This window comes from Scylla paramamosain, chromosome 23 (assembly GCF_035594125.1).
Source record: "Scylla paramamosain isolate STU-SP2022 chromosome 23, ASM3559412v1, whole genome shotgun sequence".
NCBI classification, from domain to species: Eukaryota; Metazoa; Arthropoda; class Malacostraca; order Decapoda; family Portunidae; genus Scylla; species Scylla paramamosain.
The window spans coordinates 4,920,486-4,947,985 of record NC_087173.1 but is presented as its reverse complement, the minus strand read 5'-3'; the positions used below and the strand labels follow the sequence as shown (position 1 = coordinate 4,947,985).

At 41.5% G+C, this 27,500-nt stretch overlaps 2 protein-coding genes across 8 annotated transcripts in view; both read left to right on the top strand.

Annotated features, from left to right (window-relative positions):
• The window catches only part of LOC135112437 (zinc finger CCCH domain-containing protein 13-like), an 89,600-nt gene extending 76,733 nt beyond the window's left edge, over positions 1-12,867 (top strand). The window contains 5 exon segments of the mRNA XM_064026899.1: positions 8,022-8,170; positions 8,820-8,872; positions 8,923-8,962; positions 12,547-12,599; positions 12,690-12,867. Of these exon segments, the coding sequence (XP_063882969.1) occupies positions 8,022-8,170; positions 8,820-8,872; positions 8,923-8,962; positions 12,547-12,599; positions 12,690-12,867 (473 nt within the window).
• LOC135112046 (uncharacterized) overlaps positions 1-27,500 on the top strand; it is a 241,685-nt gene that overhangs the window by 201,683 nt on the left and 12,502 nt on the right. The window lies entirely within an intron of this gene.

Genomic DNA, 27,500 nt, shown 5'->3' with positions numbered 1-27,500 from the left:
GGGAAAGTAATTATTTAGGAGAGTGTAAGGTAGAAATCAAGAGAAGTAAGAATAAGATGGGAGATGTAGGAGGCACTAATTGAAGGAAAGAAGGAAAGAAGGAGGGAGTGAGGAGAGGAAGAAGATAGGGAGAGAGAAGTAAAGAATGCAAGGACGGGGAAGAAGGAAGGACAGGATAGATGTGACAGGCTCTAATTGAAAGAAGGAAGGAGGGAGCCAGGAGAGAAAGAAGATATTGAAAAAAAAACACAGGAAAGAAGCAGGAAAGGAAGGAAATAGAAGGAAAAAAGATAAACAAAGTTGAAGGTGAAGGAAACCAAAAAAAAAAATGGTGAGAGAAACATGAAGGAAAAAGACGGAAAACAAAGTAGGAGTTGAGGAAAACAAGAAGTGGAAACCTTACATCACTTCGGTCAAGCAGGTGACACATTTTTGCATGGCGCTGAGAAGTGGCGGGGTTGAGGAGGCGGCGCAGGTGCGGGAGGCTACGGGACACAGGTGGTGGCGAGGCTGCAGGTGGCAATGACAGGTGGCGGCGTGCGGCAGGTAACAGAGACTCATAGGAACAGGTGGTAGCGGCGGCAGCGGCACGGGCGGCGGCTGCAGGTGGGGACGGCGGGGGATATGAGTCGCAGATGGCAGATGGCAGGCAAGGTGAGAGCCACAGCGCCGCCACCACATAGGCAGCATTAAAACTCAATAAGCATAACTTTGTCCGCGGCAGAACCTCGCCATGAGAAGGCAATTTCGAGCGCAAATGATCGCCTGCTTGAGTTACGACAATGGCTCATTAAGGGTGATCTGTGTGTGTGTGTGTGTGTGTGTGTGTGTGTGTGTGTGTGTGTTTGGCTGTGTTTACCTACGTGTGGGTTAATGTGTCAGTAGTTTGTTGGCTACGTTACCCTTGATTTGATTCACGAATTGCTTATATGCTCTTTTTTGGGGGAAGTCTCTCTCTCTCTCTCTCTCTCTCTCTCTCTCTCTCTCTCTCTCTCTCTCTCTCTCTCTCTCTCTCTCTCTCTCTCTCTCTCTCTCTCTCTCTCTCTCTCTCTCTCTCGGCGTTCACATGGCATCACAAGCATTTCCTTCTTAATTCCCAGCGGAAATAAACATCCTCTTCTTTCCCGTATGGGTCTCTGGCACACACACACACACACACACACACACAGGGAGAGAGAGAGAGAGAGAGAGAGAGAGAGAGAGAGAGAGAGAGAGAGAGAGAGAGAGAGAGAGAGAGAGAGAGAGAGAGAGAGAGAGAGAGAGAGAGAGAGAGAGAGAGAGAGAGAGAGAGAGAGAGAGAGAGAGAGAGAGAGAGAGAGAGAGAGAGAGAGAGAGAGAGAGAGAGAGAGAGAGAGCGGAGATTTAAATGGTTCCTTCCTCTCTCAATCCAATGCGGCTAAAAAGAGGAATACAAATAGCAGAGAGAGAGAGAGAGAGAGAGAGAGAGAGAGAGAGAGAGAGAGAGAGAGAGAGATGCCCCATAGTCTCACAGTCACCACGACAAAGAAAATAAAACACTTGGAACAACAAAGGAAAACAGAGAAGAGGAAGAGGAGGAGCAGGAGGAGCAGGGGGAAGAGGAGGGGAGGGAGGAAGGAAGGAAGGAAGGGAGGAAGGGATGGACGAAAAAATAAGAGAGAGGACACACAGAGAAAAGTGAAAGAGAGAAAAATGGACGGAGAGGAGGGAGGAAAATGGGAGAGGGAACCTTAGTTTTCAGAGGGAGACAGAGAGAGAGAGAGAGAGAGAGAGAGAGAGAGAGAGAGAGAGAGAGAGAGAGAGAGAGAGAGAGAGTAAAACACGGATAGAAAAATAAGCTGGGAGAAATGGAATGGTTGGGGAGAAATAGCGTGGAAAATAGGATGGAATTGAAATAAGAAAGATGAAAAAATAGGTAAAGGAACCAAAGAAGGAAGAAGACAAATTGTGGGGAAAAGTGTCGCGTAGGAAAATTACCTGACGAAGGAGGAAGAGGAGGAGGAAGAGAGTTTAGAAATGAAATAGAAATAGAAATGAGGTAAAAAGAGAAGCTAACGGAGAGAGAGAGAGAGAGAGAGAGAGAGAGAGAGAGAGAGAGAGAGAGAGAGATTAAAATATATATATATATATTTGATAGGGGGAGAGTGTCATTTCAATCCGCGCACGTAGAAATGTTTCGCAAAATGTTATTTAGAGACGAGCTGATGGAAAATGAAATGGATAAACATCAAGTAAGTTATTCAACACGGACGATATTTTTAAAAGAATATATTGAAATTACGTTTTGAGTTTTCGTTCTGCTTGTGATAGGATATGATTCTCTCTCTCTCTCTCTCTCTCTCTCTCTCTCTCTCTCTCTCTCTCTCTCTCTCTCTCTCTCTCTCTCTCTCTCTCTCTCTCTATATATATATATATATATATATATATATATATATATATATATATATATATATATATATATTTTTTTTTTTTTTTTTTTTTTTTTTTTTTTTTTTTTTTTTTTTTTTTTTTTTTTTTTTTATATATATATATATATATATATATATATATTTTTTTTTTTTTTTTTTTTTTTTTTTTTATATATTCTCATATGTGTCTTTTGCTGTGGGGCCTTAGATCGATCAGTCGCCCAGCATCAATAAATGAATGGATAGTTAAATAAATGAATAAATGAAATAAATAAATAAAGTACTTAAGTAAAAGAAAGATAAGACGGTCTAGTGGAAACTCTTACATACACACCATATTTAGAAACGGCATCAGTTAAATGTACAGCTTAGAAAGTGTTGGTATTCCTGACTATAAGTAACTGCAGAGGTCAGAAAGGTTGGTGCGCCTGACAGCAGAGACACACCACCGCAATAGAGGCATGGCTACCACTGCCAATCCAATAGATCTATTCCCTTCAAGACAGCGGCCACACGATATGTATTTTGATGAAAAACACATTGCACTCAAGAGATTAAAGCTGTATTTCTAAACTTCATAATCTGCCTTACGTCGCCAAAACTTGTCTGGCGAGGAAGGAGGAATCTTACTTGTTTGCTGACATGAGATCCACACACACACACACACACACACACACACACTCGTCCTCAACTAGAGTCGCTGAAAGGATTTTACTGAGAGAATAGAGTTTGCATGAAAACTGATGGGAAACTGATTCACTGCTTTCACCGGGAAATTGAAGTCTGGCTGCCTTGTATTGTGTTGGCCAGCAGCTCCTGAGGACGCCGAGGGGGAGCCGTTATTGGCGACCACTGACGGGGAGACCTTGAAATTAGGACGGCGAGTCACGGCTTGGTATGGTGATCGTTGTGTGTGTGTGTGTGTGTGTGTGTGTGTGTGTGTGTGTGTGTGTGTGTGGACGCCTATGTACCTGGGAGTAATGTTATTTTTCGTTTTCTTTTGTGTCAATATTTTTACTTCATGAACTGCACAGCCATCAGTTTTTTTTTTTTTTTTCATTCTTATAATTTTCTTAATTTTTCGTATCTCTATTTTTTTCTTGCATTGAGTTTTTTTCATTTCTTTTATTTTATTTATCATTTTATTTATTTTTCTATTTATTTATTTTTTTCTATTTCATCTTCCGTACATTTTTAAACACAATCATGAGCCACATATATTTCTTCGTTACTTTAATTCATCACATCACATCACTACTTATCTTCCACTTTGCGTTTTCTTTGTATCTTCATCATAACTTTAACATCTCGTCTCCTGTTGTTAGAAGTTACCACAGCGTAATACTCGTGTCCACTTTACGTCTTCTGCTTCTTCTGTTACTCCCTCTCGTCTTCCTTCAGCCTTCAGTGCACCCATAAACCTTCTCCTTGGTGTTCCTCCCTCCCTCCTGCCTGGCCAGTCTATTCATATTCATCCTCATTTCTAAATTATCCTCTTAATCCTTCTTACAAATATGTAATAACACATAACCATCTATTTTCCTCATTCTTTCTTCCATTTATCGGTTTTCCTAGTACTTCCTTCCCTTTTCTCACCCAGGACAGCAGACGTAAAAGCTAAGCAAAGTGTCAGGCGTCATCAAAATACTCATCAATAATTCAAGGACAAAAGGTGGAGATAAAATAACTTAATTACCTGGATATAATACAAGGTTACGATGTGAGAGACAGGAAGGGACACAGTGCGCTCTCTCTCTCTCTCTCTCTCTCTCTCTCTCTCTCTCTCTCTCTCTCTCTCTCTCTCTCTCTCTCTCTCTCTCTCTCTCTCTCTCTCTCTCTCATTCACTCAGCGCAGTTTTTTTTCCTCTCCTTCTTCTTGTGTTTTGTTTCCTCTTTTTATCTTCCGTTGTCTCTCATCTATTTTTGCTTTCTATTTTTGCAGCTTTCTTGTCCACTTTCCAGTTTTCCTCTTATTTGTCTTTCGCTTTCTCCTGCTCTCCTTTACTCCCCTCTCTCCTCATGTCACCTCATTTCTCCTCTCCCCTCCTCTCCTCTCTTCTCTTATCTTATCTTCTCTTTTCCTCTCCTTCCCCTTCCTCTGTTCTCCTCTCCTTACCTCACTTCACCTCTTTTCTCCTTTCTTTGCCTTCTCTTTCCTCTCATTTTATTTCCTTTCCTCTCCTCCCTATTTCTCCTTTCCCTTCTTTCCTTTTTATAATATTTCACCTCACCTTACCTCTCTTCTTCCTTTCCCTCCAATATCCTCCTCTATTTTCCTTTCCCTTCCTTTTCCTTTCCTTTCTTTTTCTTTTATTTGTATTTCACCTCTTCCCTCTCTACTCTCCATTCCCTTATCCTTCTCTCCTTTCCTTCCTCCCCTTCCTTCTTGTTTTTATTCCATCTCCTTCCTCTCTTTCCTCTCATCTCCTTTCCTTCCAGTTTTCTTGTTTCTATTCTAAGTCTTCCCTCACTCCTCTTCGTCCTTCCCCTCATTTCCTATCCATTCCTTTCCTTTCCTTTCCCTTTTCCTTCCACTTGTCCTTCCTCTTGTTTGTATTCCACTTCTTCCTTCTCTCGTCTCCTCGCCTCGTGCAGTAAATAAAACTGGAAGAAACAGCGGTATCCTTTCCCTCGTCATCCCTTGTTCAGCCAGCATGCTTAGTTCCTTCCCCCTGATCCTCTGCGCTTATCAAGTCAGGAGGCACGGGCTGACTTTGGCAGGCGCTAAGTGGCTCTCTGTCTTGCCTCGAGAGCTTCCGTTATGCTACCTGCTTCATGTACCTTGATTCTGGATGTAGCGTGCATTGTTACACGCGAACGCATAAGCACGCACAAGCACACACACACACACACACATACACACACACACACACATACAGGAAGGGATATATATTAATGCACTTGGGTTGACTCAGGGTAGTGTATGAAATACGAGTATGTATTATGTCTGTGTCTCGGATTAGGTTAGGTTAGGTTAGTTAGGTTAGGTTAGGTTATGTTAGGTTAGGTTAGGTTAGGTTAAGTTAGGTTAGGTTAGGTTAGGTTAGGTTAGGTTAGGTTAAGTTAGGTTAGGTCACATGCATACACACACACACACATTTGCAGGGATATGCATGGATGCACTTGGGGTGACTGTGTGAGGCATGAAATACGTATCATGTGTATTATGTGTCTGTGTCTCTGCGTGTTACCTCCTCACCTGTGTGTCTGTGTGGTGTGTCAGTTAGCACCTGCTGCGTTCACTGAGGCTTCAAGTGACGAGGTAATCACCGGGAAAGTACAGAGGAAAAATAAGAAATTAAGTGATGATTAAAGAGTTTTACACTGCAAATAGCGATTGAGTGAGGGAGGGAAGAAGGAACGAGTGAGGAAATCAGCGTTAATGAAGGTGTTGGAGAAAGAGAGAGAGAGAGAGAGAGAGAGAGAGAGAGAGAGAGAGAGAGAGAGAGAGAGAGAGAGAGAGAGAGAGAGAGAGAGAGAGGAACCTATGTTGTTTCAAGATGTTCTCCAGCCTGTTTCCATGCGCACAGATATACTTACAGATAAACATACTTACAGACAGACAGACAGACAGACAGAACAGAGAAACCTACATTGTGTTCCAGAGCTCCTCCCCAGCCTGCTTCTACACACACACACACACACACACACACACACACACACACACACACACACACACACACACACACACACACACACACACACACACACACACACTCACTCACTTACACACGTACTCACAACATGTTAATTTTATATCATGTACAACGTTTGCTTTCATTTTATGTACTAATATTCGCCTACAGACTCCTGGGATTTGCTCTCTCTCTCTCTCTCTCTCTCTCTCTCTCTCTCTCTCTCTCTCTCTCTCTCTCTCTCTCTCTCTCTCTCTCTCTCTCTCTCTCTCTCTCTCTCTCTCTCTCTCTCTCTCTCATAAAATGTAACACACGTGTACATACATTTATTTAATACATTCATCACGCTCCTAGCAAACAAATTATGCTGTAAATGGAAATCCCGTTCAAAAGGTCTGATTGCAAATTCCCTTTGGGCTACGGGGAATAGAACTTAGCCATGATTGATACCCGCCCCGCCACGCCGCTATTGTGAGTGTGATTAAACCCGACTGCATGTTTTCTATTTCCTGCGGTACGTTCCAACTTTAAATTCTGTTCTGCGATGGATGATGGATGGATATCTGAGGGACGGCAGGGACGGGAGAGAGAGAGAGAGAGAGAGAGAGAGACAGAGAGAGACACAGAGAGACACAGAGAGACACAGAGACAGACAGACAGATAGATAGACAAGCAGATTGATATTTTCTTTCCACACATACACACACACACATACACACACACACAAGGCCCGCGAGGTGACAAATTCCAGCTACTTTCTCTCTCATTCCTGTTAGGTTGTATGTACACGTAAAACCTATTTCCACTTATCTTCATCTTCCATAAATTTTTCTAACCTTTTAAAACTCCCTAATGACTCACCACTATTAAGATATGGTAATGAAGAATGAGGAATAAAGACGGGAGGTATTAGAGAATGATTAATAATACTGATAGGAATGAAAGAAGGTGAAGAAAGGATTGTAGAAACTAGGATTCGAGGAAAATAGAAATCAAAGCAGAGAGAGAGAGAGAGAGAGAGTAAATGCTAGTTTCTGCGTGGGTGGAAAAGGTGAAGGGGTGAGAGCAAAAGTAAAAAGTTAACAGAGAAACAAAATGGTTGTATGTAATTAGTTTCCCGGAAGTATCCAGGTGTGTCGCGGTGAGTGTTTTTACAAGTACTAATTAGAACTTCACTGACACCTGCGGGGGAAAAACATGTTTGCTCTGAGGCGGCGTATGGCGAGCAGCGGGTGAAGGCGTGGGAAAATAAAGTCAAAGGAAAGGGAAACACAGCCAAACTTTAAAAAGACGAAGGAAAGAACGCGGGAAAAAGTAAAGAGGAGAGAAAATGTTGTGTTAGAGATTTTCCAGCTGACTGACTGACAAGGACAGGGAGACAGGTAGACACACAGGGACGGACAGAGAGAGAGAGAGAGAGAGAGAGAGAGAGAGAGAGAGAGAGAGAGAGAGAGGCTCGAAAAGAATAAAAAAATATATATTGCCCTCTTGATTTTTCCTCCGATAGATTGACGAACAAATAGACAGACAGACGGAGAGACAGACTGAAGACAGACAGTCACTCATATTTCGCTCCAGAAACACTCTCCTCGCAAGAAGGTGGTAAACAATTACTCTCATTAATGACAGCGAAATGCAGTTATCTTCAGGTGATGTAATTAGGGCTGCCTCTCCCGGGAGTTTCTCAACGTGTTCTCTTCTCTGCTCAGTAATTATCACATACAAGACACGTGAACGAGTCGCTGCTGTTTTTGTAGGGTTTTCAGTGATTCCTCCTTTTTAAAAGCTAACAGTAAAACGTCACAATTTCCAGCTCTTCACCTCCATTCTTTTGATTTTTCTTATTCAGCTGGAACACTTTCACTCAGTCTTTGAATGAATTGCAATTGTTTTCTTCTTTTTTCAAATTACTTTTTGCCAACCCTAAGAGTAAAGAGTCATAATAAAGCCTCATCTTCCTAGTGAAAATGCCATACTGAGAAAATCTTCACCTTTGCAGTCACCACCTCAGAAGAACACACTAGTAGAGAGTCACATTCGCTGAACCTTTCCAGTGACGCCTTTGCCAAACTGGATAACATGATATATTTGCGGAAGCTTTTAAAACAAATATCACACTCTCACTCTTGTACCTGCTACTCTCTTCAGGTTAGTGTTCGCTGAAGTTATCGTTCACCTCAACGAATGACTCGTCTCCACCTTACCCTCTCTTCCTTGCGACTCAAATTTCACACTCTCAGAGCTTCTTGAACCAAATGACACACTCCCGCACTCCAACTTGTTACTCTCTCCCTACGTAAGAATCTGCTCACTCTAGGGTTCGTCTCAGCAGGTCTCTCATCACTGCCTTATCCTCTCCTCCTTACATAAGCGCCCCACGCACCACAAACAAGTACGTGACAGTGAAAAATAAGACAAAAAACTACTTTCCCTGCATTTTTCCCGTCAGAGATTCCATTAAAACTAATAGCCTTGGCGGAACAGTGGCGGGAAAAATAATGGATTCTTAAGACATTTCCCCAAACAACAAGGAGGAAAATATGAAAAATAGGAGAATAGTTATCATAATACATTTATATCCATAAAAACCTAATTAGTTGAGTAACACAAAACAGTAGAAAAAAAACATGTCTTCCGGGGACAGACAATTGAGTTAGTCTGGCGGGAGAGTGAAGGGTATTGTGAGTGACGGCCAAGAGAGAGAGAGAGAGAGAGAGAGAGAGAGAGAGAGAGAGAGAGAGAGAGAGAGTAAGGAACCAGAATATTTACACAAAATAAAAGCAGAGGAGGATGAAAGCGAGAAAGAAAAGGCCAGGAAGAGAAAGACGATGAAGAAGAAGAGGAAAAAAAGTGGCTTCAACAACAACAACAACAACAACAATAACAACAAAAAACAGAAGAAATGAAAAATGATAAGACAAAAGGGAAGAGGAACAAAAAGATAATAACAAGAAGTAGAAGAAAAGGAGAACAACGGCAAGAACGAGAACAAGAACGAGTAAGAGAAGAGAGAGAAACAAGGAGAAGAGTAAGAAGAAGAAAAGGGAGGAGAGGAGGAAGCAAAGGTTAAGGGGAGCAGATGTAATGGCACGAAAAGAGACTCATAAGAGCGCAAGATTGTTTGATACATCACACAAATCGAGGGATAAACTTGTGATTTTCCCTCAGACGAGACGAAGCACCCTTGTCTCTCGGCCGCGGGGGAAGGATGAAAGATATGCTAATTAACTGCCCAATCCTGCCCCGTAAGCCCTAAGAATCCCTCCAATTGTGCCCATAACAAGGCTTACTATAGCTCGTTAAGACGCTCATATGGGCTGATCGGGGCCTGTACATAGCTCTCTCTCTCTCTCTCTCTCTCTCTCTCTCTCTCTCTCTCTCTCTCTCTCTCTCTCTCTCTCTCTCTCTCTCTCTCTCTCTCTCTCTCTCTCTCTCTCTCTCTCTCTCTCTCTCTCTCTCTCTCTCTCTCTCTCTCTCTCTCTCTCTCTCTCTCTCACCCCAAGGTCCTGAATGCATGATCAAGGAAGGCACACGGAAATGCATCGCTTCCTTTCCCTCCCTCATGCATAAAAAGCGGTGACTTACACAAAATATTTACATACATTTTGTCACTAGTTTACATGTTTCCTCGTCCACCTCCTCTTCTTCTTTCTCCTCTGCTTTCTCCTCCTCTTTCTCTATCCTCCTCCTCCTCCTCCTCCTCTTCCTCCTCGTCTTTGTACATTTTCAGCTTATTTTCGGCTGCAGTTCCTCGTCTTCTATCTCCTCAAGACCCTCATCTTTCTTCTCCCCATCCTCCTCCTCCTCCTCCTCCTCCTCCTCTGCCATACAACCTCTCACTCCGGAAGGAAGAAGGAGATGTATGTTGCTTCGGACGAGGATTAATCAGTGAAAGGTTCCTCTGACACATCCATTTCCCTTCAGAGTAACCAACACACCAGGGGATTGCCGGCAAGGGACTCTTCCTCACGCCTCGCCCACTTCTCCCTCTCTTTCTCTCTCTCTCACCATCTCGCCTCCTCACCCTATAAGCCACTTCTTATTTCCCTCAGTCTCTTCTTGTATTTTCATTCTCTCTTTCTCTCTCTCTCGTGTTTTCTATGGCTTCCTTTCCCCTTTTTCGTGCAGTCTCTTCCTCCCAATCACTCTTATCGCATCCCCTTTTCCTTCCTTCCTTCCCTCATCCGGTTGTGTGTGTGTGTGTGTGTGTGTGTGTGTGTGTGTGTGTGTGTGTGTGTGTGTGTGTGTGTGTGTGTGTGTGTGTGTGTGTGTGTGTGTGTGTGTGTGTGTGTGTGTGTGTGTGTGTGTGTGTGTTTTTATCCCTGCTTCTTCTTCCTTTCCTTCGCCACTCCCCTGCTCCTTCCTCCGTGTTCTGGCAACCCCTACGTGTCTCTCTTCGTTAGTGTAGCGGCACGGGGGCGCGCACACACACACACACACACACACCTTTTATAGTAACTTTTTGTCCCACATTCATCTCATTGCGTAACTTTCTTGTCTTCCTCCTCTTCTTCCTCCTCCTCCTCCTCCTCCTCCTCCTCCTCCTCCTCCTCCTCCTCCTCCTCCTCCTCCTCCTCCTCCTCCTCCTCCTCCTCCTCCTCCTCTTCCTCCTCCTTCTGTTTCTCTTCTTCCTCCCTCCGTCTTCGCTATTATTACCTGACATCTCTTATTAGTATTTCAGATTAGATGGTACCTTATCACAGACTAGCAGGAGGCTACAGATCTGCTGTTACTGCTTGACCTTCCTTTGTGTTCCTTTGCGCTCCCAAGACGCATATTTAATGAAGGATGTTCCATTTTTTCTTACGCATATGACCTTTTTTTTTCTCTCTCTCTTTTTTTCTTTCTTTTTTTGTCAAGGTGATGGTCTGACAAACTCACGTCCCCCCTCCTCCCCCTCCAGTGTTCCTCGTCCCCGCCCCCTCCCTGTCCCCTGGCCCCCCTCTTCAGTATCCCTCGTCAGAGAAGAAGACGTGAATGAAACAAGACGTGCGTGATAACGTTCCGCACGTGCCCTTCCCTCCTCCTTCCCTCGGCCGCCTCAACCTTGTGAAATTTTCAATAGTGGTCGCGATGAATTTTTTAATTTTCACCTCCACGATGCGTCTGAGAGAAGGAGGAAAGGATGGAAGGGTGGAGGGATGGAGGGATGGAGAGAGGACGGAAGGTGAGAGGGAGGAAAGGGTGGAGGAGGGAAAGGTCAGCGTGAGATAAACGAAAATGTCCTTTTTCCTTCAAATGCTGGGTTGTCTCTCTCTCTCTCTCTCTCTCTCTCTCTCTCTCTCTCTCTCTCTCTCTCTCTCTCTCTCTCTCTCTCTCTCTCTCTCTCTCTCTCTCTCTCTCTCTCTCTCATCGTTCACAGTGATGAGCGAGCGACTCCTTATCAATTTGCTATCTGCGCGTGGCCGTGATTGCCTTACAAACACGAGGAGAGAATGAGCCACTCCAGGTGGAGACACTGCCGCCACTCAGGTAAACAGGACAGGTGTCACTCATCCAATTACTTCGCGGTACACCTGGAAACCAACATGTGTTTTCTTCCGCAGTACTTTTTTTTTCATCATTTTCGTTGTGTTGTTGTTGCCGTGTGTGTGTGTGTGTGTGTGTGTGTGTGTGTGTGTGTGTGTGTGTGTATGTGTGTGTGTGTATGTTTGGACATTCTCTTTCTTGCCACTTTTCTATTCCATTGTGCCAGTCCTCTGTGTGTGTGTGTGTGTGTGTGTGTGTGTGTGTGTGTGTGTGTGTGTGTGTGTGTGTGTGTGTGTGTGTGTGTGTGTGTGTGTGTGTGTGTGTGTGTGTGTGTGTATGCGCATCGTCTTCTCGCCTCTCTTTTATTCCATTGTGGCAGTCATCGTGTGTGTGTGTGTGTGTGTGTGTGTGTGTGTGTGTGTGTGTGTGTGTGTGTGTGTGTGTTTGCCTGAACCATCTTCTTCTCGTCTCTGTTATATTCTATTGCGGTACAAGTCGTGTGTGTATGTGTGTGTGTGTGTGTGTGTGTGTGTGTGTGTGTGTGTGTGTGTGTGTGTGTGTGTGTGTGTGTTCCTTTCATCCGTGTTTTTCAGCTGCAACACTCAAGGCCGCCGATGTGAAATGGAAAGCAATGCTACTCCCGGAGAAAGCTTAGAAGAGAAATGGATAAAGGCGAAGCTTTTTCAAGGAAGAACGAGCGAAGAAAAAGGAAGTCTGAAAGGATATTGAAACAGTGAAAGTGCAGAAAATCGATATGCCATGAGAGAGAGAGAGAGAGAGAGAGAGAGAGAGAGAGAGAGAGAGAGAGAGAGAGAGAGAGAGAGAGAGAGAGAGTAGTTTTCGAAGGAAGTGCATAAGGATAAGAAACCGGAGGAGGAAGAGGAAGGAAAGGTGCAAAGGTTAAGAATGTAGGAGGAGGAGGAGGAAAGGAAAGCCAAAAGGTGAGAAGGTGGAAGACGAGGAGGAGGAGGAGGAGAAGGAGGAGGAGGAGGGTGGGGATAGAAGGATGAGAAGGTCAGAGGAGCAGGAGAGAGAGGAGGAGGAAGGAAGAAGGAAAAGAAGAAGAGGAAAAAAGTGAAGAAGAAGAAGAAAGAAAAATAGAGAGAAGGTAAAAATGACGATGACGAACAAGAAAAACAACAACAACAACAACAACAACAACAACAACAACAACAACAACAACAACGAGATACTAAAGTACGAAGAAACAGAGAGAGAGAGAGAGAGAGAGAGAGAGAGAGAGAGAGAGAGAGAGAGAGAGAGAGGAGCCCAGAAGGAAAGAGAGGTTAGAGTCAAGAGGGAAGAGGCCGCCTGAAGGTAGAAAAGCGCCTGCCTCAAGTGTCCTGGTCAAGAAAGGCCCACGAGATCTCCATTAAGATGCTCAGCCGGTGTGTGGCGCCGCGCGGGGCAGGAGAGAAAGAGCGAGGGAGGGACCAAGGAAGAGAAACCTGGGAGAGACGGAGGCAGGAGAGATTATGGCAGGTGAGACAGGACTAGGAGGAGATGCGAGGAGATGCGAGAGAAGAGGAAGATGCGCCGTTATCAGAGAGAGGGAAGGAGAGGGAGAGGGAGGAAGGGGGTAAATGGAAGGAGGAGAAGTGTTTGGACGGGAAGCCAAGCCGTCAGCCGCAGAAGTCTTGGATAAATGAGGTGTTTGTTTTGTGTCGGGGTGAAGGATTAACTTGGGGAGGACTTCTGGGGCGGGGCTGTGCTGGAGGGGCGGCGAGGGAGACGGGGAGTATGATAGATAGCGGTAAGAGAGTTAAGAAAAGAATATGATAGATAGATAGCAGGAAGAAGTTTAAAGAGAGAGTTCATAAAAAAAAAAAATGGCAAGAAGGAAAGGTTATAGAGATTATTAATAAAAGAGACAGGAATATGAACAGAGAAAAGGAGCTATAAAAATCAAATGAGATGAAAAAGAAAGAAGAGGAATATGATAGCAAGAAGTAAAGGTTACAGAGAGTTAAAAAAAAAAATGTGAACAGAGAAAAGAAGCCATAAAAATTAAATTGAAAGTGGAATGAGATAGAAAAGAAAGAATATTATGATAGATATAGTGCAGGAAGGAAAGAGAGTTGATAAAAGAAAATAATGTGAAAAGAGAAGACGAAAAAGGGAATATTATAGAAAAACATAAGAAAAGATTAAAAGAGGGAGAGTGGGAGAATGGTAAGAATTAGCATATATGGAGAATAGATGATGTAAAAAAAAAAGGAGTGGTTAAGAGTTTCAAATATGAAGAGAACTAAAGAGAGAGAGAGAGAGAGAGAGAGAGAGAGAGAGAGAGAGAGAGAGATTTAAGTAGTATCAAATATGAAGAAAAGTGCATCTAACAAAATGGAAAGCTTAAAGTGTTAAATAAAAGGCAAAAAAAAAATAAACAAGAAAATGAAAGAGTATGAAAAAAAAATACGACCTGAAGAAAAAGAACCATAAAAATGTAAAGAGAAATAAGTTGTGCAAAAAGAAAAAAAGTTAAAAATAAAAAAATAAAAAAAAGAACGAGGGATTAAAAACCACAAGAATAAAGAAGACAACCAAAAATAACTCTACATATTCCACTAAGAAAATAACACTTTCAACCACGACAAAACCCAAAAATAGGCCAGAAATCACCTGAACTATTTCTCCTCGTAATAAGGAAGAACAGAGTATCATGTTATATCTGGAAGACGATGGCAGAGATTCCACAAAAGGGCCTTCAGTAGCTTTGAAGGTCCGCCTCCCACACATCGTTAACGGAATTCAGTGTTTGTCGCTGGTGGAATTCCTCGGATATTTTTAGTTTCATTTATTGGTGATCCGTAGATTCCCCCGCGGCCACAAAGAGGATTGTGTAAGCATTTGTGTTGGCGTGGGGGCGCGGATTGGGGACACGTAAGGGAGAGAGAGAGAGAGAGAGAGAGAGAGAGAGAGAGAGAGAGAGAGAGAGAGAGAGAGAGAGAGAGAGAGAGAGAGGCGAAAATTCACGCGAAAAGTGAGAAAAATACGGAGCAAAAATATATAAAGAAAAAAAGGAGGCAAAAAGGTTGAGAGAGAGAGAGAGAGAGAGAGAGAGAGAGAGAGAGAGAGAGAGAGAGAGAGAGAGAGAGAGAGAGAGAGAGTGTCTAGGTAGAGAATATCATTTCAGTCCACGAGAAAATATTTTGCAAAATATTATTATATAAAATTGTACAATATTACACACACACACACACACACACACACACACACACACACACACACACACACACACACACACACACACACACACACACACACACACACACACACACACACACACACACACACTCGGAGAAGGAGAAGGGAGATAGAAATGTTAGATAATGGAAAATAAAACAAGAGAAAGAGAAAACAGATGAAAGGGAGAATAAACGAAGGAAAAGAAGCCAGAAGGTGAATGGCAAGGACAGAAACACGGAAGCAAGCGAAAGAAAGCGTAAAAATGCAGAGAGAGAGAGAGAGAGAGAGAGAGAGAGAGAGAGAGAGAGAGAGAGAGAGAGAGAGAGAGAGAGAGAGAGAGAGAGAGAGAGAGAGAGAGAGCAAATATTGTCGGGGAACCATTGTGAGAAAGTTTGAAGTGGAGGAGGAACAGCCAGCGGACCCTCGAGGCAGAAGGAAGGCAGGCTGCGAAGTACAAGAGTAGTGTAGGCGCCAGATCGATGCTTCCAATAGACCTGAAGACCCAGTGGCGGCGATAAAAAAGCAAGCCAGAATGGGGAACTCAAACGCGGCGAGACTAGAAAAAAGTTACAAGGGAGGAGATAGTCTGATGGGCTAGATGGATTGATGGATGGATAGATAGACTGGTAGATTGAAAGGTGGGTAGATAAATAGATAGATAGATAGATGGATAGGTAGATAGATAGGAAGGAACGTAGATGGACAGATAGACAGATAGACATACATACATACATACATACATACATACATACATACATACATACATGTATACATAAATGGATAGTAGATAAATAAATGAATATGTAAAATAATAGATAAATATAGATAGATTAATAGGTATGGATATTCAAACATAGGAGAGAGAGAGAGAGAGAGAGAGAGAGAGAGAGAGAGAGAGAGAGAGAGAGAGAGAGAGAGAGAGAGAGAGAGAGAATACTATAAGAAAAGCTAATGACTCAGTAAATAGTACCACTGAAGACTACATAATTTAATTCCAGATACGTGGAGTATAAAAGCAAAAGAAAAAAATGCATAAATGAAAGCAGAAAGTGACAAAAGAAAACAAAAAGAATGTTTAGAAAGATAATGATAATGAGAACTGGAGACAAAAAAGAGTTGGGTGAATATAAATCAACATAATTCATATGCACGAGAGAAGAGAAAACAATATGATTAATAAGTCGATTAAATTAACATATCAACAAATTATGCACAAAATAAAAAAAAATGAATAAATAAATAAAAAAAAACAAGATGGACAAAATAGGAAGACAAAAGTTGAAGTAAAACCAAACGAATATAAAAATTGAAAATAAAGAAAAAAATGTGAAAATAAAAATTTAGACAAACAAATTTATAAGTAAACAATAAAGAAAAACAACAGTAAAAAGTTATTGAAAAAAAAGTGGGAAATAAGGAGGATTAGAAAAAAATGGAACGAAAGAAGAAAACAAGGCAGGAAGGAGATAAAGAAGGAAAAAATGAGAAGGAGTGCAGACGGAGAAAGAAAGTAGAGAATACAAGGATTGGAAAGACAGGAAGAAGAAAGGCAAATGAAAAAAGGAAGAAGGGAGGAAAGGAGAAAGGGATTAAAAGAAAGAACAAGAAAGAAGGGAAGAAGGGAACATGTATAAAGAAATGAAAACGTGAAGATGATAGAAAAGAAAAACGAAGAAAGGAGGGAGTTAGAGAACAGGAAGAAAGGAAAAAAAGAAGATGCAAAGTGAAGGAAAGAAGGAAGGATGGAAGGAGGGACATGAAAGAGAAGAGGAAGAACAAGAAGGAAGGAAAGAATACAAGCAGAAAGGAAAATGATGGGAAAAGAAAACGAAGAAAGGAGGAAGCCAGAAAACGGAAAGGAAAGGGAGGAGATGCAAAGTGAAGAAAAGAATGAAGGAAGAAAAAGAAGAAGGGAAGGAAGGAAGGAAGGAAGGAGGGACGTAGAGAAGAGGAAGATAGTGGTAAGTTTGCACATTTCACTGCATCGCCTGAACCTCATCCCACCTTCAATTTTCCTCACCTTTGCGGACGTTCATGTAAAGTTTTAATTAAATCCGAACTCGTATTTTTCCTCTTGTGGGGCAACGCGTGTGTGTGTGTGTGTGTGTGTGTGTGTGTGTGTGTGTGTGAGTGGTAGGTAGTGTGCTGTGTTTGTTAAGAGGTGTTGTTTTGTGTCCTACTTGTGTTGTGCTGTATGTTATTTTGTGTTCTAGGAGTATTGCGTGTTAAGGGGGTGATGTTTTGTGTGTTAGTTGTGTGTTGCGCTCAGTTAATTCCTTTCATCTCTCTTTGTTATTTTTATTTCACTTCTCTGGTTATCTTTCTTAATTGGCAATACTGCTTTATTTCATCATCACTTGTTATTGTGGCATATTTTGTTCTCCCATTACAAAAATAGTCGAATACAAAAGAGAAAAGGAATCAGTCTCTAACGTATCGCATCTTTCCAATATCGCCATTCCTTTCATCATCTCTTTGTTACTCTTTTTTTTTCAGTGGTTATCTCACTTAATTGGCAATACTGATCTGTTTTATTTCATCATCGCTTACTATTGTGGCATTTTCTTCTAAAACACACAAGGGAGAAAATAAACCAGTTCAACAATATCACATCTTTCTTCACTGGCAATCAGGATCCGCTTTATTTCATCATCACTATTTATTCTTGTACTATTTTTTTCTAATACAAAATAAATCAAATGCAAAGGAGAAATAAATCAATCTTAAACAATATCACATCTTTTTTTACAGTATCGTCATTCCTTCAGCTTTTCAGTTCGCTTCACCTTCATTGGTTGAGCCTCAGACTTATCAGGGCGCCTTCAGAGTTATTTCCTTACTTGCATGCCCTTTAGGAGTCCAACACAGATGATTGGCTGGGCTATTCTTAACATGAAAGACGATGTATTTTCTGATTCCAAGGCGAAATTATGTGATTTAGTTTTCATTGATGCTCATGGAACCAGTGGGTGTTTGTTTTCGTTCTTATTCTCTTGTTTGTTTGTTTGTTTTTTGTGTTTTATGTTGTTTGTTTTATGTTTTTTGATAGTTTGGTGTCCTTGTTGTTCCTTTTATTTATTCATTTATCGTAACTTCGTGATGTTCATTTGCTTTTTTTTTATGTTTAAAATTTGACTTTTCTTTTCGCTATATTTTATTTGTTTTTCTTTATGATTTTTTTTTTTCTGTCCTTGTTATCGTTGGAAAGTCATGTCCACCACCACCACCACCACCACCACCACCACCACCACCACCACTGCCACCACTCGTTTATCTCATGACCTTTTTTATACATTGTAAACTTATTTGCTTATCTCGGAAGTGAGGCTCACAAACTTTTTTTTTTCAAGAGCGTGGTTTATAATCCACCAAACTATTCTACCTAGTCTTGCTTATGATTTGTAAAGATGTTCGTCCTGACTTTATTTAATATTTGCTGAGTTGCTCTACCTCGTAATGATTATAATTTTTAACACGATCTTCCTTGTAATGTCCATGCTTCACTAAGATGCTCTACCTTATTTATGATTTTTTTTTAAGATGCACTACCTTCCTTATGATCTATTAAGATGTTCTACCTTGCAGTGTTAAAGATTTGTTCAGATATTGCACTTTTTCCTTATCACATCATCTACATTCATCTTGTCTATGATTTGCTAAGATGTAATGCACTGTATTTCTTATAATTTACGTATGAAGATATTCCACCTCATCTTTATGATTTGCTAAGACGCCTTACTTCCGTCTTCTCATGCCATTAACCATAAAACCATAAAGGAAAATGACACGAACGCGAGGAATTTTCACGGAACTCGCACAAAAATGGCAACAGAATTCACTAAAGCTCAGAAATGCTCCTTTTGTTCCTATCTCGCGCTTCTGTCATTGAGGAAATCACATCACAGGTGTTCTTGGAAATTCAATACGGAAAGTGACGGCTTAAGATTGCTATTCCAATGCCAACTTGAAATACCTGGAAGTTGACTGACGGACTGAGGAATAAAAGAATGAACGAGATAATCCCTAGTAATCGTTGTCTGGGCAGCGGCGGAGAGGAAATATTTGTGGGTGCGTGGAATGATGGACGGATGGCGACTCTGAGTTATAAGCGTGCAAAGAAAGGTGTAGATTTAAGGGATTTAAGTTGACTTTTTAATTTTTCGAACGGTTTCTTTTACTTTTATCTAATGTACTTTTGTAGAGTGTTTTTTTTTTTTTTTTCTCTTTAATCTTTACAGTCTCAAGTCAGTCTCCGTTCGTCGCTAAAGACAAAAAAAAGCAAGTCACGATTTCTTTGAGTTCATTTTTCATTTCTGGAATTGCGTTTCTTTTGTTCTCAAGTAATGGGTTTAGTGGAGCATTTTTTCCTCTTTAATTTTTATGGTCTCTAGTTAATGTCCGTCCTTCGCTAAAAACAAAAGCAAGTCACAATTCACTGGTTTTCTTTTTCTAATTTATTCTGCCTCGTAATGTTCAAGATTTATTAGGATATTGTAATTTTTTTTTTTTTTTCTTTATCATATTATCCACGTGTATCTTGTCTGTGATTCATACAAGTGATCTGCAGAAGAGAGGAACATCAACCAGACTAAATCATTTGACCTCATATTATTGCAACTCCTCATTTCTTTTCTTGACAGCTAATTTGTATCATTAGAACTTCCCCTTTCTTCTCCTTTTTTAATCCTCACAAAAGCTAATTTGGCTTTTTATCCTTGCAACTTTTTTTTCTCGACAACTAATTTGACTTCGTATCATTGCAACTTCCAATTCTTTTACCCAATCTTTTTATCAGCAGTTAATTGGACTTATAAAAAGATAAATTATAATCTTTTGTAGTATATTTTTTGTACTCAAAGCTCTACATTACTGCCATATTGTCTCTGCGCCAGTGTCAGTATAAAATTACCCGTATTCGGATCACCACCAGTATCAGTATCCGCAACACCAGTATTAGTATCAGTATTCGTATCCATTCCTATCCTTATTCATCCGTATTCATCTCAATCCCTATCGATATCAGTATTCATAACCATAGGCGTATTAGTATATATAATATCCGAAGCCTTATCTGTATCTGCATTCGTATCACCATCTAAATCATAATCCGTATCCACATCCATGCCAGTATTCACATGTATTCCTGCTCGTGCACACCTGAGGATTACCTGTACGAACTTTATAATAACCCGGAGATACATATTGGTCGCTTATTTTAATTCTACTTCTAATCCCGCCCCGCAGCGCACAGGTATTAGAAAGGAAAGGAAATTGCTCATTACAAGTGAGTCTTATCGTCTTGGCGTTAAGAGAAATTGTTATTTTTGTATTATAATGTACAATGCAAGGTTTTCGTATTCTTTCGTCGATATTGCTACATTGTTTCAGATGGAAATGCACAGGTGTATAGTCTCTCTCTCTCTCTCTCTCTCTCTCTCTCTCTCTCTCTCTCTCTCTCTCTCTCTCTCTCTCTCTCTCTCTCTCTCTCTCTCTCTCTCTCTCTCTCTCTCTCTCTCTCTCTCTCTCTCTCTCTCTCTCTCTCTCTCTCTCTCTCTCTCTCTCTCTCTCTCTCTCTCTCTCTCTCTCTCTCTCTCTCTCTCTCTCATGTAGTTTTTTTTTAGTTTTTCTTGTTTATTTATTTCATTTTTCCTTTTTTTTTTTTTTCTGTGCGTACGTAAGCGTCTATTTATGTACAAAAAGCAAGAAAGACAAAACCGCGGCGTGGCGGAGGAAGGCAGTACATTAATCGCCGCCTAACGTTGCACGCAAATTATATATTCCATTTTACGTTGATGCAGAGTGACTTAGTGCCGCGGGAGGAGCTGCGGGAGACACACAGGGTAGATAAACTCCGGCTGGTGCTGCAGTTGTCTGGGGGCAGGAGGCGAGGCATAATTGTGTTATTACCGAGAGAGAGAGAGAGAGAGAGAGAGAGAGAGAGGAGGAGAGAGAGAGGAGAGAGAGAGAGGGAGAGAGAGAGAGAGAGAGAATGTCATGCTCTTGTTTTCATTCTTCCTTCTTCTTCTTACGTGTTTCATTTCTCCTTGGTTCTTGGGTTACAACGAGAGAGAGAGAGAGAGAGAGAGAGAGAGAGAGAGAGAGAGAGAGAGAGAGAGAGGTTGATTCAGTCTTCTCTAGGTTGCAAAGCTAAGAGTACGAATCTAAAATAAAAATGGACCTAAAATAACGATTTAGCAAGAGAAAGGACAACCGGTACTGAAGCATAATTGTGTTATTACCAAGAGAGAGAGAGAGAAAGAGAGGATGTTTATCTCCCCCGCAGGACAGCTAAGAATCCTCCTCGTTTGTCTGTTTGTTTATTCGTGTGCTGGGGTGATCCGTTGCTAGCCAGGGCAGGGAAAGCTGTAAACAAGGAGAAGTAAGACTGCGTAGGGGACAGAAAAAAGCAGACATTGAAGCCATAAAGAGTCCAAAGCGGTTATCAAAGAGAGTATTCGAGGATGCTAGCACGACAACGCTCCAAGAAATATATTACTTAAGGAATCGAGATAAGATCGTTTGATATGCAGGAAAAAAGGTATTTGTGTAGGTTATAGAACGAAAGTATTTAGAGATATGTAACAAAAGAAGCAGCTTGGAGGTAGGAAAGATTAAATGAATGGAGGAAAAAAGGGCATTCACCGGATTAAGTAAAGAGCTTTGAGGGTACAGAAAAAAATAAACATTTAGAGGAAATGTTGAAAAAAAAAACTATTTGGATATCCAAGTAAAAAAAAAAAAAAAGAACATTAAAGGGAATAAAAGATGAGTATTTGAAGTGCATGAAGAACATAACTTGTGAAAGAAAAATTAAATAAACAAAATAATAAAACTGAATCTATGAAATAAAAAAGATTTATTTGAAGCGATAAATTACAAATAAAAAGTATCAAAGGCAATAGTAGAGAAGTACTTAAGGTATGCAGAAATATAACGTATGAAAAAGAAACAAAAAAAATAAAAAATGAAAATAAAACTGCATTTGCTAGATAAGGAAAGAGCATTTGTTGTGATAAAGGATGAAGGATGGCGGAAGAGAGCACTTGGCTGTGAGGGGACAGGAAGGGCAATGGGTGGCGGTGGTGGTGGTGGCTATGGTGGTGGCGGTGGGCGGTGGTGGTGGTGCAGTTGACCTCATTAGCCCCATCACGCACGTCGCCGCGCCATCGACCACATAATGGACTCGGCGTCATGAACAGCACCGCCCCGTCACGCGCCAAAAATTAATAAAGCTTGAAAAAATAAGAATACACCGCAGAGAGAGAGAGAGAGAGAGAGAGTGAGAGTGAGTACTACAGCTGCTACTACTACTCACTACTGTTTCTACTATTACTACTACTATCATTATAATTTCTATTGTGCAAAATTTTAGTCGCGTTCGAGAGAGAGAGAGAGAGAGAGAGAGAGAGAGAGAGAGAGAGAGAGAGAGAGAGAGAGAGAGAGAGAGAGAGAGAGTTAAGAGTCAACAACCCAAAATATCCCTCCTTTTTTGTTCGCCGTATCTCACCGGCGTGTAGCTTCCACCCACTTTTCCAATATAAATAAATCCAAGCGGACGATTTTTTTATGGATCCCGGAGAGAGCCGTAATTTAATCCCCTTTGCCTTTAGATGAAGCACCGAGAGGGAGACTGAATAAATATAAACAAAACCCGAAACACAAAAGTCAAAAGCTTCAAAAAGATCACCGGTGACTCTGGAGCTTGTGTGCAGTACGTGTTGAGTGGCGCATGAAAGTAAGCTCCGGGGACTCGAGAGAAACTCATACTCACCTATTTTGCAACACAGGGACGGAATGTGAGGCTACGGGGGAGTTTTGAGTGAGAGAAGCCCGTATTTTGAAAGGTTTTACTCACTTATCACTATTTTCAACTGCCACCGGGGTTCTCAAGAGTCTTTCTCCCGTTAATAATATATAGATCTTGTTTACCTGTCACTAGAACCGTAAAACCACCTTTAAAAACCCGGTGTAACTTTAATTAGTACAACCTTTTGAAAGTAGTCGGGATGTGGCGCAGAAGTGTTTCAGAATATGGTTCAGGAGACAGAGAAACTCGCCCCGGACACGAAACCAATCATGCCAGTCGCCATTTCACGTTAAATTTACGACATTTTCAGCTCATATGAATCGCTCGGCTCCCACATTACCGCCTTGCTGCCCTCGAGGTGTGTCCCGGGTATGATTCAATATTTATCCCCGATCTCAGGTCAGTGCGCCCGCCTGAGTGTGTTCAGGAGACGCAGCGCTCGTCATGCAGTCAAAGAAAACGTAGCAATCGTATGAGCGCCGCGGAGTGCTTTTCCATATCAGGTATTGTAAAAACCGTTCTTCCGTCTCCCCGGTGACTGCCACGCCGCCATGATCCATTATTTCCGTGTTACAAGGCTTCTGAAAACACTTGCGTCACCGCGCGTGTCACTACCGAGCCGAGGTGAGTCCTAGGTTCTCTCTCTCTCTCTCTCTCTCTCTCTCTCTCTCTCTCTCTCTCTCTCTTCTCTCTCTCTCTCTCTCTCTCTCTCTCTCATGCGTTCACGTGACTCTTCAGAAGCATCAATTTACTTTTTTTTCTATTTCTCGAAGGTGATTGTTATTTTGTACTGTAGAAATTTTAGTAATACTTGTAGTAATTGTTGTTGTTGTTATTGTTATTTTGTACTGTAGAAATTTTAGTAATACTTGTAGTAATTGTTGTTGTTGTTATTGTTGGTGGTGGTAGTGTTGGTGGTGGTGATGGAGACGAAACAGACTCAGACGAGACAGAGACGAGACTCAACAAAAATTAGCAGTGCGGTAAAGCTCACACACTTTCTTCTCCTACTATCCTTCACTCCATCTTTTTCACCCCATCTTTCCCTCTTTCTGTCTCCTCTCCTCTACTTCACCCATCCTTTCTAGGCGGTGGTGATAGTAATGTCGATGGTAGGCGGTGCTGCTGCTGTTGTTGCTGTGAAGAAGAAAACAACAATACATAATCAGTAACAAAAAAAAATGAAAATAAACAAACATACACACACAAAACAATAAAAAAAAAAAACGAAAGACGAAAACCTGAAGAAAGACTTAGAGACGATACACAAAGCAGAGACAACAAGAGCCTAAGAAGATAAGAATAATTAAACCCGGAAGGTGGAAGCAGCATGAAAACAGAGACTAAAGATAAAAACACCCTCTAAAAAAACAGATGCATAAGCCGGCGAGATGAAAACAACGTGGTGTAATCCTTCCCAAGCCTTCTAAGCGTCGGGAAGAAGTCGTCCAAGTCGGCCGGAGTGAGTGGTGTGTGTCGGGGTCAGCGCTCGGGATTCAGAGAGGCAGGCGAAAGAGAAAAATAGCAGACATGTGGTCAAGGAGTGAGAGTAGGACGCGTGAAGGAGAGAGCAGTGACTTTTAGAGACTCAAATATGTTTTTGTTTTTATCATTATTGACACAGGAACAATAAAAATGTAAACAAAAAAAAGATATTATTGAGTGTGAGAGAAGAGCTTTTCGTGTTTAGCGGATAAATACTGAGACACACACACACACACCACACACACACACACACACACACACACACACACACACACACACACACACACACACACACACACACACAGGTAACTGCTCAATGCCTTCCTTATTTTCTAGCGTCATCTTAGAGAGAGAGAGAGAGAGAAAGAGAGAGAGAGAGAGAGAGAGAGAGAGAGAGAGAGAGAGAGAGAGAGAGAGAGAGAGAGAGAGAAAAAAAAATTATTGAATGACTAATTATTTGATTGTTCAGATGAAAATGACAGACAAACAAACAGAGAAACAAACATACAGCCAGACAGACAAGCAGACGATACAGAAATAGAGGAAAAAAAAGATACATACTTATGAAAAAAAATACTTAAATAAATGAGAATACACAATCAAACCATCAAATGACAACACAATGCACTTTTTATTCAGATCACCTGTTCTCCTCCTCCTCCTCCTCCTGTTAACCCTTTCTCTGCTATCTCCCACATGCTTCCCTAATGCCTGACCACCTCTGAGACACCTTTTCCTTGTTCTACAGCCACACCCAAACACTGTACTGGCTAAAAAATTCCAAAATCTATTCTTTTTTTATTCATTCATTGTCTTTTGTGCTCAGAATTGGTGTGTATCGCAACGAAAGGGGTAAGATATATGGTTTTTTCCCTCTCGTAGGAAACAAACACTCGCTAAAAAATCCCCGAGCAGCAATCCTCTTCCAGCAATAAGGCTTTCCACCAATAAGAATCGCAAGTCCTCCTACGCAGGCCAAAAATGACAACAAATAATTAATAAGACTCCTTGCTTCTTCCCAACCCCTCCCTTTGCCTTCCATTCTGCCCACATATACACAACGATTTAGGAATATAACTCTCTCTCTCTCGCTCTCTCTCTCTCTCTCTCTCTCTCTCTCTCTCTCTCTCTCTCTCTCTCTCTCTCTCTCTCTCTCTCTCTCTCTCTCTCTCTCTCTCTGTCCCTCACATTTTTCATCAGTGTATAAAATTAAAAGGCAACAAAGAAAATACCACAGCAGAGAAAGAGAGCGTGATAGGGACGGGAGGGTGAGAGAGAGAGACGGGGGAGGAGAGGGAAGAGTCGACAGAGGGAGAGAGAGGGAATTGAGACTTAGACCAGCGAGACACTACATGGGGTTGAGGGCTGCGATGGGTTTTCCTGGCGAGAACTTCATTACAACGTGCAAGCTTGATTGATTCTTGGATCTCGTGACCGCCGATTGGTGGTTTGGTGAGGGTGAGGGGGCGGCAGCAGGTTGGTCTGGCTGTGTTGCTGTGGTGGATACTGGAAGGGCAGGAAGAGAGAGGGGAGTAAGGAAGGGTGAAAGAGAGATATATAGGAGGAAAGGAAGCTCTGAGGTGAGTAGTGATGGGTAAGAAGAGTAAATAGTGGAAGAAGAAGGGAAGGAATAAGAGGAGTAAAGTAGGAAGGAGGAAGGGAAGAAGAGAGGTAAGCAAGGAAGAGTAAAAAACAGAGAGAGATAGAAGGAATGGAAGGACAGAATAGTGACGGGTAAGGAGAGTAGATAATGGAGGAAGAAGGGAAAGAAATGAGTATGGTAAGAAGGAGGAAGGGAAGAAGGGAGATGAGGAAGGAAAGGTAAGAGAGCAGAATATCGGAGAAAAGGAAGAAGAGAGATGGGGAGTGATGGGTGAGAAGTGTCGATAGTGAAAAAAGGAAGAAGTTAAGAAAGGAACTGAGTAGAGATGGGTAAGAGAGGACGGGAAAAGAGGAAGGGGAGTAGAAAAGGGAAAGACTGATAAGTAGGAACCCAGAAGAAAATTAGAGAAAAATACGACGAAGAGAAATAAGATATAGACCAGAATAAGATAGTTAAAAAAAAAAGTATCGGAATAGGAGGAAGAAAAAAAAGATAAGTGAAACAGAATAGGGGAAAGTAAGGAAAACAGGCATTTGAGGAGAGGAGAGGGAAGAACGAAGAAGATAAAATAGAATAAAAAAAAGTACAGAAAAGGAAGGAATGCAGGAATGTAGGGAGGGTAGACGGAGAAGAGTAGGGAAGGATGAAAAGATGGATATGAGAGAAAGAGGAGAGAAAGAGAGGAATGAGGGAAGAGAAATAACGAAGGTGCAATGGACAGGAAAAGTGAGTATTGGAAGAGGGTAAAGGAAGGAATAAGGGAGGTATAGGATAACGAACAACGCGTAAGAAAGTGAAAGAGTGCATAGTGAAAGAAGGAGAGAAGAGGAAGACACAATAACGAAGAGCAGACGAAAGTTAAAAACAGAAAATGCTGAATAAGAAAAAAAAAAAAAGGAAGAGAGAGAGAGAGAGAGAGAAGACGAAGAAAGTAATATACACAAATTACAAAGAAGACGAATATTGGAAGAAATGATAAAGAATAAATGAGAGAAGTACAACAATAACAAAGAATAAAGAATCAGGAAAGGAATGCAATAAATGAGCAGATAGAAGGAGACAGGGAGAGGCACAAGAAACCATAATAGACAAATGACGATGAAGATAGGAATAGAGAAAGACGAGAGAAAGCGAGGGATGAGAAAAGATAGATAAACGGAAAGAGAAACTGGGAGGGAAATAAAGGACATGACAAGAGGTTACGCCAAGGAAGGAGAACTGAGAAAACTAAATAAAAGACAAATGAAAGAAGAATAGAAGATAAGAAGGATTGAATGACAGAAATAAAGTGGAAGAAAGAGGAAGAGACGAAGGGAAGAAGATGAACTGTAATAAAAGGGAAACCTGAGAGAGAGAGAGAGAGAGAGAGAGAGAGAGAGAGAGAGAGAGAGAGAGAGAGAGAGAGAGAGAGAGACGTACAGAAAGCTAAGAAAAATTCAAGAGGAAAGAAGTTAACTGGATACGACATAAAATAAACCGCGAAGGAGAAAATAAAAAAGAAAAAGAGAGAGAGAGAGAGAGAGAGAGAGGAGAGAGAGTAGAGAGAGAGAGAGAGAGAGAGAGAGAGGAGAGAGAGAGAGAGAGAGAGAGAGAGAGAGAGAGAGAACAATTAAGGTTTATGTATCTTGAAGAAGATTCCCAGTAAATGAGGAAAATGAATAAGGAGAAAAACTGACAGAAAATATATTAGAGAGAGAGAGAGAGAGAGAGAGAGAAAGAAAGAGAGAGAGAGAGAGAGAGAGAGAGAGAGAGAGAGAGAGAGAGAGAGAGAGAGAGAGAGAGAGAGAGAGAGAGATTTCATATAAGCTTAAAAGTCCTACGGTCATAAAGCAAAATTAAAAATACGTCACCTAATAGTAGTAGTAGTAGTAGTAGTAGTAGTAGTAATAGTAGTTTTTGTTGTTGTTGTTGTTGCTGTTGTTGTTGTT